This window comes from Cebidichthys violaceus, unplaced genomic scaffold, assembly GCF_023349555.1.
Source record: "Cebidichthys violaceus isolate CVI_PGR_0920_01 unplaced genomic scaffold, fCebVio1.0.p SCAF_36, whole genome shotgun sequence".
In the NCBI taxonomy this organism is placed as follows: Eukaryota; Metazoa; Chordata; class Actinopteri; order Perciformes; family Stichaeidae; genus Cebidichthys; species Cebidichthys violaceus.
Window position 1 is genome coordinate 524,391 of NW_027176550.1, and position 18,858 is coordinate 543,248.

Below are 18,858 nucleotides of genomic sequence, written 5' to 3' on the forward strand. Positions count from 1 at the left end.
TGTGTGTGTGTGTGTGTGTGTGTGTGTGGGGGGGGGACACAAACAAAATGGCAGCTGTTTCTTCTGTTGTTGTTTTTTACACAAAGTGCACTTCAACCTGAATGGATTTCAATTATTAACTGTTCAGTTTGGAGTTCAAACACAAGAAGAGTTTCTGAGGCATTAACTGAGGTGTGAGACTCAAATATTTGTACTTCTATAGATGTACTTAATGTACTGAGATGAAGATGTATTTAATGTACTGAGATGAAGATGTACTTAATGTACTGAGATGAAGATGTATTTAATGTACTGAGATGAAGATGTACTTAATGTACTGAGATGAAGATGTACTCAAAGTGGGGATAAAACAAACTCCCCACAGACATAAGAAACAAGAGTAGAGTGAGGAGGAGCAAATGTTGTCAAAATATCATTTTAAATGTTACGTTCTGGTCCACACATCATATTCTACAGATTCACACAATAACAATAACAACGGAGAAATGAGAATAATGATTTAAAAAAGATCAATCGATTGTTAATTACTGGCTATTTTAATTTCCCGGAGCACAAATCAATGACTCGTTTCAGCTCTAGTATATAAATATATATTATAAAATATTAAACGGCTCATAAGTGAGGCAAAAAGAGAATCAGTCATATTTACGAGCATGTGAAGATATAAATACACGCGGTATAAATAAACCCACGAAGAAGAGCGGAGCGCAGTGTGAGTCGTGGTATTATACCATTATATTATATCATTATATTATACCATTATATTATACCGTTTTATTATACCATTATATTATACCATTATATTATACCATTATATTATACCATTATATTATATCATTATATTATACCATTATATTATACCGTTTTATTATACCATTATATTATACCGTTATATTATACCGTTATATTATACCATTATATTATATCGTTATATTATACCGTTATATTATACCATTATATTATACCATTATATTATACCATTATATTATACCATTATATTATACCATTATATTATATCATTATATTATACCGTTTTATTATACCATTATATTATACCATTATATTATACCGTTTTATTATACCATTATATTATATCATTATATTATACCATTATATTATACCATTATATTATACCATTATATTATACCATTATATTATACCATTATATTATATCATTATATTATACCGTTTTATTATACCATTATATTATACCGTTATATTATACCATTATATTATATCGTTATATTATACCGTTATATTATACCATTATATTATACCATTATATTATACCATTATATTATACCGTTATATTATACCATTATATTATACCATTATATTATACCGTTTTATTATACCATTATATTATACCGTTATATTATACCGTTTTATTATACCATTATATTATATCATTATATTATACCATTATATTATACCGTTTTATTATACCATTATATTATACCATTATATTATACCATTATATTATACCGTTATATTATACCGTTTTATTATACCATTATATTATATCATTATATTATACCGTTTTATTATACCATTATATTATACCGTTATATTATACCGTTTTATTATACCATTATATTATATCATTATATTATACCATTATATTATACCATTATATTATACCATTATATTATACCATTATATTATACCATTATATTATATAATGGAGGTTAATGCAGACGCTCGCCTCTGAGAACCCGACTCTGAGACGCCTTCAGGCTCTCCCTGTTTAATGCAGCACTGCCAGACTCGTGAACGCAGTGAACCGACGTTTAATCATATACATTATATATATATATATATATATATATATATAATGTGGCCCTCTGTGGTTCTGATGGCGTTCAATCGGAGGACGCCTGCAGCTACTGTCAACACTGTTGTTTGTGAAATATTTGCACTGTTCCTTTTAATATTATTCTATTTCGTTGTATATATTGTGCATGTTGTATATTTAACATTGTTTACTCTGTCGCTCTAACGGTCAGGAGGAAAACAAGCGATGTGAAAAACGTGGAGAGGAGGAACAGGAAGTTCATCCAATCAGAAGACGACTAAACTGTGCTTCTGATTCTGGTCGTGTTTTCTTTAAACAATCGGCAAAACTACACCGTTTATCACAGCTAGACGCTTTATCACCATTTAACAACATTATCGTCACATTCTCATCTTTCCAACGGCCCTTGAAGACGGCATGTGCGACGGACGCTTTCCTCAGAAAAAAACAGCCAAAAAGAAGCTTAAAATTATGATGATTTATCAAAAATATTATATTCTATATGTCTTGTTTAAAATCTCTCCTCTAATAAAGAGTTCACTTTAACCAGATTGTGTTAAAAACATTAAATTATGAACCCCTCATGAAACTATGAAGTCATGATTGATTCATCTGAGACCAACAGTCATGTGACCAGAAATCAGAGAAACTTTGACTGAACTTCAGGAAGTGAACAAAGAGAGGAGAGGAGAGGAGGAAAAAGGAGAGGAGAGGAGAAGAGAGAGGAGAGGAGGAGAAAGAGAGGAGGGGAGAGAGAAGAGAGGAGATGGGGAGAGGAGAGAAGGAGGAGAAAGAAGAGGAGAGACAGAGGAGAGATGGGGAGATGAGAGAGAGGAGGAGGAGAAAGGAGAGGAGAGAGGGGAGAGAGGAGGGGAGAGAGGAGGAGAAAGAGAGAAGAGATGGGGAGAGGAGAGGAGGAGGAGGAGAAAGGAGAGGAGAGAGGAGGAGGAGAAAGGAGAGGAGGAGGAGAAAGGAGAGGAGAGGAGAGAGGAGAAGAGGAGAGAGAGGGGAGGAGGAGAGAGAGAGGAGAGATGGGGAGAGGAGAGGAAAGAGGAGAGGAGGAGAAAGGAGAGGAGAGAAGGAGAGGCTGGAGACGTGAATAGTTTAATATATAAATAGAACGTAGAGACTTGTAAACATGTTGGATTTATAGATTCTATTGTTTTCCAATTTTTGTACAATAAATGATCAAAGAAATTCAACTAGTGTTTCTTTCTTTTTGATGAGTGATGTCATCATAACTGTGTTGTTCTGCATTGAAGACGTGTTCTAGTTCTCTCAATTTCTACTCATAATGGTTCTGTTTCCACAGAGGAGCAGGACTTTTATTTTGAAGTATTAAACGAGGCCACAGAGAGAGAAACACCTCCAAACTGCTTTGTATTCAGAGGGTTAAGAGTCCCAATGATTCATGACTCAGTGGAGATGTTCTGAAAACATGAGTCCATGTATTGAGACTTTAAACAGCACGAGTGGTTCGTCACCATTGTTTTCCATCAAACACTCCATATCGTTCACCATTTATACAAAATGGGGAAGACGTCTCGTGGTTTCTATTTTTGTCCTTTTCCAAAGGAACCAGGCTGCTCTCACACGTTTAATAACACAACACTGAGGAAGGAAGCGTCCTCAACATAGACGTAGGAAAACTGACTCACGCTTCACTTCAAACCGACACGAGACACTTTAAACCGGAGACAGGAAGGTGAAATCCGGTGCGTCGTGGTGCCGAGTGACCGAGATCACACGGTCTGATTCAGAAACCGCTTCAGAAGCTCCTCGTGACTGAAGCATCGCTGCATTTTCTTTGGCTGCGGTCCAAACTTTTAAACGTTCAAAGTGAAAATCGCCAACAGCGAAACAAGCTAACGTTCAGGTTGTTGTGGTTAAAGCTGAGCTCCAGGATTCAAAGCTACAGGATGCAACAACAAGCATCTTTGAGTATCTAGAAAAGCGCTCGATAAATAAAATGTATTAGTACTTTTACTGCAAGAGAGTATTTAAATAGTATGGTATTAGTATTTATACTGTGTAGTATTAGTACTTTTACTGTAACAGTATTTATATTGTGTGGTATTAGTACTTTTACTGTCACAGTATTTATACTGTGTGGTATTAGTACTTTCACTGTCACAGTATTTTTACTGTGTGGTATTAGTACTTTTACTGTAACAGTATTTTACTGTGTGGTATTAGTACTTTCACTGTAACAGTATTTTTACTGTGTAGTATTAGTACTATTACTGTCACAGTATTTATACTGTGTGGTATTAGTACTATTACTGTCACAGTATTTTTACTGTGTGGTATTAGTACTTTTACTGTCACAGTATTTTTACTGTGTGGTATTAGTACTTTCACAGTAACAGTATTTTACTGTGTGGTATTAGTACTTTCACTGTAACAGAGTATTTTACTGTGCAGTATTACTTTTACCGTAATAAAGGATGTAAAGTAACCACATGCATTAAAACAGACACGTCAACACGAACCGTGTCAACGTTCAGCAAATGTTAAACTATTCCTCATTTTACTGAAGAACAAACAAAAACAAATCAATGAGTCCCTTCGGAGACAAGTTCGAAACCCACCTTGGAAAAGCTAACTAGGTTAGCTGTAGCATAGCTAGCATAGCTAATGTAGCATTACTTACCGCGGCTTATTGTGGTTCCGCTCCGGAACGAAAAACAAACTGTTAGCAGCCAAAGCTACCGAGCCTCTATCGGCGGATAATCAACACGACGTGCGGTCCATTTCCACCAGAGTCCCGACAGTAAAATGTATTAACGTTTAACCAAATTACACTGCCGGTCTAGTTCAAAATAGAAGCTCGCCAGTCGTTACTAGCCTCTTAGCTAATTGGCTAGCTTAGCTCCGATAGCTTGCGAGCTAACGTTAACGTTAGCTGTTCTCCGGGGTGTGGCTGGCGTTCCTCCGCGGTGCTACGACATACTGTCCCGTTACACTTGCTATACTGTTAACATATTTATATACTCTTAAAATCTGAATTTAAAATCTGTGCCCCATCCCGAGGTTTCGGCTTATTTCTCTCACACCGTTTTTTTTTTTTGTTCTTTGCTAAATACAAGATGGCACACTGACTGGTGGGGCGGGACTCAAAAGTGTTAACCGGAAGTTGGTTTGTTCTATTTCCGGTGATGTTTACCGCTTCACAATAAAACGGTATAAATAAATCGACCTCGATAACAATAATCGGGTGCAAAGCTTATAACGCTTGTTTCTATTTATTTAATTTTTTACAAGACTATTATGTTCAAATTTCATAATATTGAGACAATTTGACATAATTAATACCATTAATAGAATCAAGCTATGGCTAAAGTCATTTTTCATGTAAAAATATTTTCCTGTTGCAGATGTTATATTAATCATGTCTCTATTAATGTCCCTTTAATAATGTTGAGTTTTGGAGTGAACAAACATTGTGGCAACATCACGATGCTTTGAATAGTCTAGAAAGGTGCTTTATATAAATCAAGTCAATTTTCATTCTTTTCTAAGAAATCTGAATTAATAAAGCTGTGAAGAAAGACCATGAAGCTGAAATGACTTTATGTTTCATCTTTATTGCAATGTCCAGAAGGCAGAGATAAAAAATACATAAAAGATTGCATTTAATAACCAAAAGTTGAGAATCTTAACTTTACCACTTAACTCAATACAGTGCTGATAATTTATATGTGAACACGATAGAACGCTACAGTCATCATTCAAACATTCCCACTGAGTCCACACGAAGGGTCCCTTTTAGTCCACCTCCTCAATGGTGGGCCCCTGGGAGCCGGCTCCTGCCTGCTGTCCACAGCTGCCTGCAGGCATCCCTCCCTGGTGCAACTTGCTCATGATGGGGTTGCACACTTTCTCCAGCTCCTCCTGCCTGTGTTGGTACTCTTCTTTGTCAGCCAGCTGGTTGTTCTCCAGCCAGGCGATGGTCTCCTCACACTTCTCCGTCAGCTTCTTCTGGTCCTCTGGGCTCATTTTGCCCTTCAGGTTGTCGTCCTCCACGCTGCTCTTCACGTTGAAGGCGTAGGACTCCAGGGAGTTCTTGGCGGCGATCTTCTCCCTCTGAAGTTCGTCCTCGGCTTTGTACTTGTCGGCGTCCTGCACCATCCTCTCGATGTCTTCTTTGCTCAGTCGGCCCTTGTCGTTGGTGATGGTGATCTTGTTCTCTTTGCCGGTGCTCTTGTCCACCGCGGACACGTTCAGGATGCCGTTGGCGTCCACGTCGAAGGTGACCTCGATCTGCGGGACCCCTCGTGGAGCCGGCGGGATTCCCCCCAGATCGAATTTGCCCAGCAGGTTGTTGTCCTTGGTCATGGCGCGCTCTCCTTCGTAGACCTGGATGAGGACCCCGGACTGGTTGTCGGAGTAGGTGGTGAAGACCTGGGTTTGTTTAGTGGGGATGGTGGTGTTGCGTTTAATCAGGGACGTCATGACTCCTCCGGCCGTCTCGATGCCCAGGGACAGAGGCGCCACGTCCAGCAGCAGCAGGTCCTGAACGTTGTCAGAGGTGTCGCCCGTGAGAATGGCGGCCTGGACGGCGGCACCGTAAGCCACCGCCTCATCAGGGTTGATGCTCTTGTTCAGCTCCCTGCCGTTGAAGAAATCCTGCAGGAGCTTCTGGACTTTGGGGATGCGGGTGGAGCCTCCGACCAGGACGATGTCGTGGATCCGCGCCTTGTCCATTTTGGCGTCCCTCAGGGCTTTCTCCACGGGCTCCAGCGTTCCCCTGAACAGGTCAGAGCACAGCTCCTCGAAGCGAGCCCTGGTGACCGAGGTGTAGAAGTCGACGCCCTCGAACAGAGAATCGATCTCGATGCTGGCCTGGGAGCTGGAGGACAGCGTCCTCTTGGCCCTCTCACAAGCAGTGCGCAGCCTCCTCAAGGCCCTCTTGTTCTGGCTGATGTCCTTCTTGTGCTTCCTCTTGAACTCCTCCACAAAGTGGGTCACCATGCGGTTGTCGAAGTCCTCTCCGCCCAGGTGAGTGTCTCCGGCCGTGGCTTTGACTTCGAAGATGCCGTCTTCGATGGTCAGGATGGACACGTCGAAGGTGCCTCCGCCCAGGTCAAAGATCAGGACGTTGCGTTCTCCCGAGCTGCCTTTGTCCAGACCGTACGCGATGGCGGCCGCCGTCGGCTCGTTGATGATCCTCAGGACGTTCAGTCCGGCGATGACGCCCGCGTCTTTGGTCGCCTGTCTCTGGGAGTCGTTGAAGTACGCCGGGACCGTGACGACCGCGTTGGACACCTTTTGGCCCAGGTAGGCCTCGGCAATCTCCTTCATCTTCACCAGGACCATGGAGGAGATCTCCTCCGGGTAGAAGGTTTTTTCCTCCCCTTTGTGCTCCACCTTGATCTTGGGCTTCCCTCCGTCTCCGACCACCGCGAAGGGCCAGTGCTTCATGTCCGCCTGCACCACCGCATCGTCGATCTTTCTTCCGATCAGCCTCTTGGCGTCAAACACGGTGTTGCTGGGGTTCAGGGCCACCTGGTTCTTGGCCGCGTCCCCGATGAGCCTCTCGGTGTCGGTGAACGCCACGTAGCTGGGGGTGGTCCTGTTTCCCTGGTCGTTGGCGATGATTTCTACTTTTCCGTGCTGGAAAACGCCCACGCAGGAGTAGGTGGTGCCCAGGTCGATGCCGACCGCGATGCCTTTAGCTGCAGACATCCTGGTTGGTTTCAATGTGTGTCCTAAAGACGCAGAGACACGAATATTAGAAAAGTAAATACCTACGTTATTATTACATTATGAATGAATAAAACATTAAATAATCTATTTATTATTTTACTTCTGTGTTATTTTTATGGTCGGGTCAAATGAATAAATAAAATGTTCACTGAAAATGACAGATTTATAAAAAAAAGAAAAGAAAAAAAAAAGACTTATGTCACCATTTACAATGCTGTGATGCAAGTCTTATTGTTAAACAACTGGGTCAATATATACATTTTGAATAAGACGTTAATGATTTTGTATAAATAACTCTAAATTAGTTTGAATGGACTGTAACCTTACATTAATTTGACTTCCAATTCAGCCTAAAATTCAGAAATAGTGTAAAATAAATGACTCTGAAGCAGTATTGAAGACATCACGTGGTCACTAGATTTGAATGAGACATAGGTTCAAAAGGTATAGTACATAGTGTACTGTAGTCTAGAATTAACAGTTTGGTGAATCATTCATGATCGTGCAGTTAATAAAAAAAAAAAAAAACGGTTATTTTCTATAATTCACACATTTAAGTTTTCATTTAAAAAGGACATTTAGTTTATTACTACTTTACTTATAACACATCCGCTCTTTAAAATGCAGTTTAACGGTTAAAGAATTGACCGTTTTTTCTAAGTGCTGCATCTATTTAACCCTAAAACTGTTGTTCCTACATTTCGCACATTACTCGACGTATCTCAGTTAAAAGTAAAAATATAATTATTAATAACAACGCCGATGTGACTAACTGATAATTTAGCGTTATATTTGAACTCCAGAAGAAAACTACAGCTCTGTACATTCAGTCAGGCTGAAAATGAGGGTTTCTCTAATGGCGTTTGGTGACACGTGGGAGAAAACCTCCCGTAGCTGCATTTCATTCTTAATAATTCGAATGAATCGTACATCACTTTATGGAAAAGACGAAGCCGATGTGTAAAACGGACGTTTAACTGTTAAAATCAACCAAAAGCGGCGTACTTACTGTCGTTAAAAGAAGAATAAATCGAGAGAAGAGGAGAATAAAGAGGGTTCTGCTCAGCGGTGCCGGTGCTCTTCGTTCCGTGTCCGTTAGGTCTCGAGGCCGGTGACGTACATCATCGTCATCTTTATACTCTCCTCACTTCCTTCTGGTCGCTTCTGGAAGCTTTCCGCCGGGCGTTTCTGGACCAATCACAGAGCGCGGCGTGAGTGCGCGGCGTGATGACGCATACCGGAAACAAGGGCGATTAGAAGGTTCTCCAAGGTTCTGATCGCAACGAGAAAACGTGTACGTTTTATAATAAATAGCAAAATAATAATACAAATCCGAGTAGAAAACAGAGCGACCGATTGATTATATATATAGAAGGAAAATATGTATAAAATATAAAAACACAAGAAAATACATCAGACTATACAAAAATACACAAATCCAACAAATCGTTTGCACCCAAACGCTGCTTTAATTCTACTTAAATGTACAATCCGAGTTTAAATAACTAGATTGCGTCAATGCCGATTTTTTTACAAGACATTAATGATTCGTCCACATTAGTAAAATGTGTTTCACAAGACTGTACAATAATCAGACGACCAAAGAAGCCTAAAATGTTGGGTTTTTCAGGTGGAGTATGGAAAAAAAAAACCGTAGCAGCATTTTATCAAATAATTCAATGAAAATATAAACTGACTGAAAAGAAATGAAAGGATTCATATGAGACTGTGACTCATTGTAACAAAAATAATTAACATTATAAATCTAATCGAGTTTATACCAAGAATCAAGAGTTAGAAAGTCGAGAGGAGCTTAGCTGTGTTTGTGTGTACATATACACACATATATATATATATATATATATACATATACACATACATATAAAAAATATATATATATACATACATACATATATACACATATATTCAGAATATCCATTTTCAGAAGGATCAGAGTTATTAAGGCACAGCAATAAAACTTAGAATATGATGACATGTATGTTTTTTAAAATGTCATAAATGCATCAATACTTATAACCAGATACATTGTTCCAAAGTCCAAGTACTTATACTTTGGGTATTTTAAGTTTTGATTTGAATACTTTTGCATTTTCACTTGTAACAGTAGTATTTCTACACTGTGGTTTACGGAAGTAGAAGATCTGAGTACTTCAACCCTGTACAGGAGTATTCATGCAGTAAAAGTACAGTAGTATTCTCAGCTCCAAGCAGTATTCTTTTTGAATAAGTGTGTTGGTAGAATATCCAAGCAGCAGCAGGAGGACTTCAGATGTTGAATAATGTCTTCTTCTGAGGTGGATTGAATGAACTTGTGTCATGATATTTGAGTGGATGTTATTCAGAGATGGAGACACATTGGTGTGGAGGCGAGGTTTGTTAGCCTGTCGACGGTAGCAAACACGGCGCGTGCATTGTTATTGTTTTTGATTATGATGTCAGAGAAGAAGGACTGCCTTGCATTTCTAAGTTCCAAATTATAATTATTATTTATTTATTTATTATTATTATAATTGTGAAGTCTCTCTTTGTAGACGTCCCAGTGAACCTGCGCTCAGCTTTCCGACACTCTGTTTTCTCCGTTTAGGAATAGAGCTCGAGTGGAATTCAGGGCCACAAAATAAGTGAAATGACCAAAAGGACATCTGCTAATGAAGAGAATCATTAAATAAAATAAAAACTCCGCCACCTTTCTTATGCGCTCTTGTTTCACTCATGAAACTGAAGCTGTGAGGCGTTGATTCAATAAGTACAGCTGCACTATTATCTTGGTTTAACCAAGTTTCAGTTAAAAACAAAATGTCCAGTTTGTGCCTAACAATAAAAACATGTATTAAAAATGTTTTTCCTGATGTTGTGTTTCAATGAAGAACTCCCGGAGGAACAAAGGACGTCTTGGATCAGAAGTTATAATAAAGCGTATTTAATAAAGTAAAAAGCGTTGTGAATAGGTGCGATTTCATCCCATTGGAGCTCTTCTTCTTCTTGATGATCGGATTAAAGTTGGTGCGGAAAGCAGTGGCCACGCCCCTGGGCCCGTGACGTCTTCGGTGCGTTCAATGTAACTGGATATTTTGAGTCTTCCCTTAAACCACATGGCGGTGCCATAGGGTTTTTACACTGAATGGTGCGTTCAATGTAACTCGTCATTTCGAAGGTCTCTCCGCCAATGAACGCGGCGGTACCATCAAGTATTACACTGCATGCATCTCTTTATTAATTGCATTAGTTTAAAAATCATAGCGGTACACCGGAGTATTACACTGAATGCATTCTATTAATAGTAATATTAATGATATTTTATAGTATCCTTCAGTGAGAAGGCTGGCTGCATACAGGGCCCGACTTCTCCTGGAGTGAATCATTGGTGTCATTAGCCTTGTAGTCTGGACCCAGAAGATATCAGTTATTGCTTTTATCAGGTATGGGAGACAGTAGTGGAGGTGGGGGAGGGGCACGACGCTTTACCTTCGATGATTGTATCAAAACTGGCTGAGGACTTCGAGCTGGTGGCGTGGGCGGAACCATACGTCGAGGAGTGAGTTTGGTTCCAGCAATGACCAGCTCTCTCAGTAATGCAGTAAAAGTACAGCAGTATTCTCAGCTCCATGTAGTAAAAGTACAGTAGTATTCTCAGCTCCATGCAGTAAAAGTACAGCAGTATTCTCAGCTCTATGCAGTAAAAGTACAGCAGTATTCTCAGCTCCTTCCAGTAAAAGTACAGCAGTATTCTCAGCTCCATGTAGTAAAAGTACAGTAGTATTCTCAGCTCCTTCTAGTAAAAGTACAGCAGTATTCTCAGCTCCCTCCAATAAAAGTACAGCTGTATTCTCAGCTCCCTCCAATAAAAGTACAGCAGTATTCTCAGCTCCTTCTAGTAAAAGTACTGCAGTATTCTCAGCTCCTTCCAGTAAAAGTACAGCAGTATTCTCAGCTCCATGTAGTAAAAGTACAGTAGTATTCTCAGCTCCTTCTAGTAAAAGTACAGCAGTATTCTCAGCTCCCTCCAATAAAAGTACAGCAGTATTCTCAGCTCCCTCCAATAAAAGTACAGCAGTATTCTCAGCTCCCTCCAATAAAAGTACAGCAGTATTCTCAGCTCCTTCTAGTAAAAGTACTGCAGTATTCTCAGCTCCCTCCAATAAAAGTACAGCAGTATTCTCAGCTCTGTGCAATAAAAGTACAGAAGAATCAATATCATCATAATAATAATAATAATAATTAAATAAACACTTAGAACATAAAGTCAGCTCAGGCTCAGCTCAGCTTGGGGCCCTTCAGGTAAAAACGCCCGGGGCCCCTTAAAGCAGTGTGTGTGTGGCCCCTGCGGCTGCATGAGGTCATGTTTGTGCTCAGCCGGGTGTGTTTGGTATGTGAGGTGTTGCCTCAGAAGCAGAGTCACGCCTCTTATAGCCGCGCTGAAGGTCTTCACAGGTGACAGGAAGCAGTCAGAGAGACTCACACGATGGAGGTGAAGCTGGTTCTTTGTGGCGTCGTCCTGCTGGTTTTAACAGGTGAGCGCTGTTTAAAAACAGCTGTCTGTATTCATAATGAGATGAAGTAGAAGTCTGCGTTTCTGTTGATGCTCATACATGTGTGGCTTTTGGATTTTCCTGGAGCTTCTTTATTTTATTGATTTATTGGTGAACATTGAAAGCGAAGAGCTCAGTGTTTGAAATGTAAAGTACTCTGTTCACTCGGGCGAGCTCTAATTAGAGAGAGGCTCCGATAGAGGAGAAGGAGATACTTCACTCAGCATGGAAATCCAGAGCAGCCAGTCTGACTGGATGTGACGCCGGTTTCACTGCAGAACAACTTAACCTCTCTGTCAACAATGTGAATATACAAATCGCAACTGACGTTATATTAGTATTTATATTTCAGTTACTTTACAAATTAAGTTTTGACACAAAATAATCGGCTTATAAAATATGATGATGCAATGTTCAGCGCAGTAACGAATCGCAGCGTGGTGAAGTCAAAGCTTCACGTCTTAACGCTGCATTCTCTCTAGTGTCCACCAGGGGGCGACTCCTCTGGTCGTATAGAAGTCTAGTCTAAAATGACTCTACTTCTCTCTTGATTTATTCCCTCAGTAAACATTGTGAACATGAGTTTATGGTCTCAATCTCTAGTTTACAGTATTCTTCAACACAGCATGATGTTCATTTAGATTTAGACTTTGATTCCTTTCTGGTGGAATATTGACGACCGATCAGTCATGAAGGAACTAAAGAGAAAGAAGTAGAATATCAGGATGGTGCGTCAACACACAAAACTTCAACAAGGAAGTGAGATGTCTCACAAACCTCATGACACAATTATGACTTGACACTTTTCATCTGCTGAAGATTATCTTGATCACTTCTTGGAACTGGAAGGACATTTAAAAAGTCCTCTTTTGTTTGGCTTACACAAATACCAACCTCGCCCAGCAACGCGATGAGGAACAACCAGTTGGTTTTGTTTTCCCCTGCATTCTCAGAAATGAATCGTTACTCGAAACTGATTTTGAATTCCACAACTTCCAAATGCAAGAAACACTAATATATTATTATTATTATTCTTTGTCTCCCGCAGGAAGCAACGCACAGTTAGATGGTGAGTCACGTTCTCATTTAATTTCACAGGGTTCAGGGTTCAGAACAGACTCTGAACTCTCAACATGAATCAAAGTCCAGGTTTTAGGAGAGTCTGTATACAATATATAATAAGAATCTAATTAATATTGTATAACAGCAGTTTTCTGCCACGCTTCTACATTTCTGTTTGCATTAAAAAACAAACAAGATACAGTGTTACAGGGCCAGGCTAGCTGTTTGCACCCACTTCCAGTCATTATGCTAAGCTAAGCTAACCTCCTCCTGGCTCTATTTCAAGACTTAAACACAAAGACCTGAAGGCAACGTTTGTGTGTGTAATACCTCTTGGTGATGCGTTGTACAAACTCTTCCGTGAACTCTGTCTGACTCCCGGCAGTTTGCGGCACGGCGCCGCTCAACACCCGGATCGTCGGAGGTGAGAGCGCCGATGCCGGTACGTGGCCGTGGCAGGTCAGTCTGCACTTTAACAGACACTTCTGCGGAGGCTCGCTGATCAACAGCGAGTGGGTCCTGACCGCTGCTCACTGTTTCTCCAGGTGAGCTGTACTCAACTACAAATGACTCTTCTTTTACCTCTCATGGCACTTTATACTTCTTTATACTAGCTCCACTCAGAGGTAGATATTGTACTTTTTACTCCTCTACATTTATCTGACAGCTGTACTTTATAAATTAAGATTTTTAAAACAAAACACATGAAGAGCTCATAAAATATGATGTTTAGTTATAAATTAAACTCCCCAACAGTTTATACAAGTAGAGCTGAAACTATTAGTCCATTAATCAATTAGCCCATTAATCAATTAGTATTTTTACAGTGTGGTACGAGTACCTTTACTGTTACAGAGTATTTTTACAGTGTGGTACGAGTACATTTACTGTTACAGAGTATTTGTACAGTGTTTGTACAATGTGGTACTAGTACTTTTTACTGTTACAGAGTATTTACACAGTGTGGTACTAGTACTTTTTACTGTTACAGAGTATTTTTACAGTGTGGTACGAGTACATTTACTGTTACAGAGTATTTGTACAGTGTGGTACGAGTACTTTTACTGCATATTTAAACATATTGTCTCTTCCGTCCTTCAGCTCCAGTACTTCCGGTTTCACCGTCTATCTCGGACGGGACACCCAGCAGCTGTTGAACTTTAACGAGGTGTCCCGGAGCCTGATTGAGATCATCAGACATCCGGACTACAACTCCAACACCAACAACAACGACATCGCCTTGTTGCGTCTGTCCGCCCCGGTTACCTTCACCAACTACATCAGACCGGTGTGTCTGGCGGCGGAAGGCAGCACGTTTGCGGCCGGGGCGTCCTGCTGGGTCACCGGATGGGGAACCATCGAAACTGACGGTGAGAGTTTATTTTAAATGCATTATTAATGTTAATAGTGGACGATTGTACGGAGTAATTCAGTGTGTAGTGTTGTTTATTAGAACCAATGAAGAAGTATTGTGACCTTAATAAAATACCACCGTGTAGAAATACTCTGTTACAAGTAAAAGTCCTGCATTTTGTTTTTACACACACACACGACACAAAATTGTATTTTTTCCATCCGCAGGCCTCTTGTACCTTTGACTTTTGTAAAAGCATATTCATATATAAATTAGTGCTGGGCAACGATTAATCTCATGATTTTCTGTGATTAATGTCATTGTTATGCGCAACGTTCAATAATGAATTCAAAAGTAGTGTGTTGCGCACTTTTATTTTGAAAGTACTGCTATATAAACAAAAGTGCAATAACATTTGGTTTGTAAACACTTTAAACAAATCAGGTTATTTTTAACAGCAGTGTTCTTCACACAGTATCAGTTCTATTTCTGCACTATCTGTGCTCAGTGTGCTGACTTTATTTAAATGTTCCACTGCTGTCCAACATGAATAACATGTTTCAGCACGTTTCGTCTTCTGTTTTCATGACAGTCAGAGCATGTGAACGCAGCTCCCACTGTTCATCAATATAATGCACCGTAACTCCGAGGTGAATACGGTTACCCGGCGATGTCCAGTGGTCTCCAGTGAGAGCAACAGCTGGTGCACGTTGTGACTCCGTCTCTTTTGTAGTCCTCTCCTCTTCATACGACTCGTGTGTTCTTCTGGTGACGGTGCGTCTTAAGAGGCTCATACGTTCCGTCATTCATGATCCTGAGAACGTTCCTCAGACCGACATCTTCACAACACTAGTCGTCCTGCAGTTTGTATTTATCCACTTCTCTGTGACATTTGTTAGCTTGTCTTGCTTTAGTTTCTCTATACTTCTCCACACGCTGCATCAACGTAGAGATGAAGACTCCTCCACCGTTTGTTTGGTGATTTGCTGCCATCAACATAAAAAAAAACTGCGTTAATGCGCGATCAAATTATTAATTAATGCGTTAACGCGATAATAACGTGTTAAGTTGCCCAGCACTAACATAAATATATTAGCAGTTCATCTTTTATACGTTTCGATGACTCAGGAGAGTTTCATGTCCGTCCCAACTGTGACACATCAATGATGAAACCAGATCTTTCAAACCTGTTGCTCTTCAGACCACGCCTCCCCCAGTCAGCGATGTCACAACAGGTGTTTTCCCATCAGCTCCTAAACTTGCCGTGACATCAGCAGTTGCACAATTTTCACAAGAGCTTCAGAAAAACAACAAACACTCGCAGCGATCTTAAAGGAGCTCACAGAGAAACGCTTCCTGTCTCTCTGTCGGTGAAATGAAAGTAACATCTCACTGCTTCAACAGGCCAAACTCTACATGGTGTTCCTGATAGAGCAGTAACCATTTTAAAAGGACATATATATATACTGATTCTGGAACCGGCCCAAACCAAAGTTAACAAGACTGACACCACGTTTGATTTAATAGAGTTCAAAAGACAAGACTAGTGATTTAATGTGTATTCAGTCTCTCAGCTCCCATTGGTTCCCACTGAAGAAGTAAATCTTTAAAAACACAACCATTTGCTAAGTCCCGCCCCTCAAATGAAGGCTGTCCAATCACAGGCTCTCATCGCTGGCTTGGAAGTAGAAAACTTAAGTTACGTGAAAAATAAATCAACGCTGACTTCTCGTTTCGCACGTGGAACAAAAAGCGGTCTGCTGGAGGAAAGTCCAGCTTCTGTTACTTTCTACTTTTAGTTCTTAATCAAACAAGCAGGAGGAAATAGTGACTTTATTGGGGACTATTTTCAGCGGCGTATTAATCCACATTTGACGTTCTAGTGAGTGTCTGTATAAACTACAGTGTGATGACGATGATGGTGATGAAGGAACGTGTCTTTTCATCTTCAGTGTCCCTCCCGTTCCCTCAGAGGCTGCAGGAGGTTGAAGTCCCCGTCGTGTCCAACACTCAGTGTAGGAGAGTCTACAGCATGCTCACCAGCAACATGGTCTGTGCCGGTCTGGACGAGGGGGGGAAGGACTCCTGCCAGGTGAGTCTCCTCCATCACCTGATGTAACTTTAGTTACTTTACATATTCAGAGTATTATTACCAATTACACAACCAGCAGTACATGAAGTCATTAAAATGAGCTATGAACACATTAATGCATCAATAATTACAATACAATAATATTATATTAATCATTCTGCATAATGAATACTGTGATACTTTTAAGTATATTTCAATGAGCAGTGAGTATTTTTAAACTGTGGCGTTAATACTTTTACTGAAGGAAAAAATACATTCGTTTGTACACATTTCATCTCTGAGATGTAGTACAGTATAACGTACAATATGTACCTCTGAGGTGTAGTACAGTATAAAGTACAATATGTACCTCTGAGGTGTAGTACAGTAAAAAGTACAATATGTACCTCTGAGGTGTAGTACAGTAAAAAGTACATTATGTCCCTCTGAGGTGTAGTACAGTATAAAGTACAATATGTACCTCTGAGGTGTAGTACAGTAAAAAGTACATTATGTACCTCTGAGGTGTAGTACAGTAAAAAGTACATTATGTACCTCTGAGGTGTAGTACAGTATAAAGTACATTATGTACCTCTGAGGTGTAGTACAGTATAAAGTACAATATGTACCTCTGAGGTGTAGTACAGTAAAAAGTACAATATGTAATCTTTGGGTTTTGAATAAATATCTTCGAGTGGTGGGAAATTATTTTCACTATTTTCTAAAATTTGACAGACAAAATAATTCCTAAATTGAATAAACAATAAATGAATGTTTTAACCAACATGTCCGTCCCGTTCAGGGGGACTCTGGCGGCCCGCTGGTGAATAACAATAACAACGGCTCCATTTGGGTTCTGGCCGGTGTGGTGAGCTTCGGGAGGGGATGCGCTGACGCCGGCTTCCCCGGAGTCTACACCCGAGTGTCCGAGTACCAGGCCTGGATCAACAGCCACATCACCACCAACCGGCCGGGCTTCATGGAAGTTAACGTGACCGGGACCACGTCCGGGACCACTGGTGTGGTTTCTGTCTCGTTCTCGCTGCTGCTGTCCTTCTTCCCCGTCCTCTTCTCTCTCTTTGTGCTCTCCTAGTGATGATTCAAAGCATCTGCTCACTGCTTCCTGTGTTCATGGAGTTTTACAGAAACTAATCTCAAGAAAATGATTTAAAAAATAATCTGCTGATTCATTCATTCTTTTGTCTTTTGAAATGGACAGAAAACAGAGAAATACGTCTTAAAGAAATGCTTTATCTTAAAAAACATTCAGCGTCTATTTTCTCTGTTCCGCTACAACTTGTTTGCACAATAACAAAGACTATAGAACTATATGTATATAGATATATAAATATATATCTATATAAATATATTATGAATTAAAATCAGTTTAAGAACATTTAAAAAAAGCTATTAAATTAATTCATCAACTTTCAAAAATGCATGAATTTATATTATTGAATTAATAATGAAAGTAAAAGAATAAATTAACACATAATTACATTAACTATATCTCTATTGTTTTGTTTTGAAGTGATGAATTAATGATTAAGATTTAAAATTGGAAAGAAAAATCCTAAAATTTTTAAAAATTAAACTCATTTAATAAATTTCCAAATATGTATTTCCTCCTTTAAAAATGTACGGTTTCTATTTTGTGGACATTTAAATTCGAAGATAAATCTTAAAATAAAAATGTTATTATTAATTTGTCATTTAAACACAGATTGAGGAAATTATGAATTGATTCATTTCATTATTTATGTAAAGCTTTATTATTTTTACTCTTTAATTATCACCTTTTTAATAATTAAAACTCATATTTTAATCTAAAAAAACAAGTAGATTTGATGATGAAAAATGCAGATTATAATCCGGTTTTGTTTAAATGTTTTACCAGGTTTGTTTCTATAAAATCACATTGTATTTGTTTATGAAGCACAAACATTAAACTTTTGCACTTATGGTGAATTTTAGAAGTGAAAGAACTCCTGTGATGAAGAGCGACGGTGTATATTTGTGTTTTTATTGCCTTTATTACCTCTTTAATCTATTAATGATTGATTATTAATACCTTGATGTATTGATTTGCACTGAGCAGCTCCAACTGTGATCTTTTTAATCATAAATACATAAAGCACAAATAATATGTACAGTTACTAACAGTAACGTATTTTACATTTAGTCAAATACTTGTTGCAGTTTAATGTGACGCTACACAATACTACAACTGAAGTGCATCACAAATATTTTAAATACATTTTAACACCAAATACTATGTTTTAATTTGTTTTACGTTGAATTAAAGATTTCTTCTGAA

At 39.3% G+C, this 18,858-nt stretch overlaps 3 protein-coding genes across 4 annotated transcripts in view; 1 reads left to right on the plus strand and 2 right to left on the minus strand.

Annotated features, from left to right (window-relative positions):
• Positions 1 to 4,892, minus strand: part of taok2a (TAO kinase 2a) — a 19,035-nt gene extending 14,143 nt beyond the window's left edge. For both annotated transcript variants that reach the window (XM_068725830.1, XM_068725829.1), the window contains exon 1: positions 4,449 to 4,892. The gene's annotated coding sequence lies outside the window, so the exon portion shown is untranslated. The remainder of the gene's footprint in view (positions 1 to 4,448) is intronic.
• Positions 4,893 to 5,362: 470 nt separating this feature from the next.
• Positions 5,363 to 8,621, minus strand: LOC137884029 (heat shock 70 kDa protein 1). The gene is made up of 2 exons (XM_068725670.1): positions 8,514 to 8,621; positions 5,363 to 7,506 (listed from the first exon to the last, which is right to left on the minus strand). Exon 2 carries the CDS (start codon positions 7,481 to 7,483, stop codon positions 5,564 to 5,566), a length of 1,920 nt encoding a protein of 639 aa, XP_068581771.1. The 5' UTR covers positions 7,484 to 7,506; positions 8,514 to 8,621; the 3' UTR covers positions 5,363 to 5,563.
• A 3,330-nt stretch (positions 8,622 to 11,951) lies between these two features.
• On the plus strand, positions 11,952 to 18,858 carry LOC137884106 (trypsin-like). Its single transcript, XM_068725798.1, has 6 exons — positions 11,952 to 12,036; positions 13,103 to 13,123; positions 13,502 to 13,661; positions 14,218 to 14,486; positions 16,423 to 16,562; positions 17,344 to 18,858. Exons 1-6 carry the CDS (start codon positions 11,988 to 11,990, stop codon positions 17,632 to 17,634), a joined length of 930 nt encoding a protein of 309 aa, XP_068581899.1. The 5' UTR covers positions 11,952 to 11,987; the 3' UTR covers positions 17,635 to 18,858.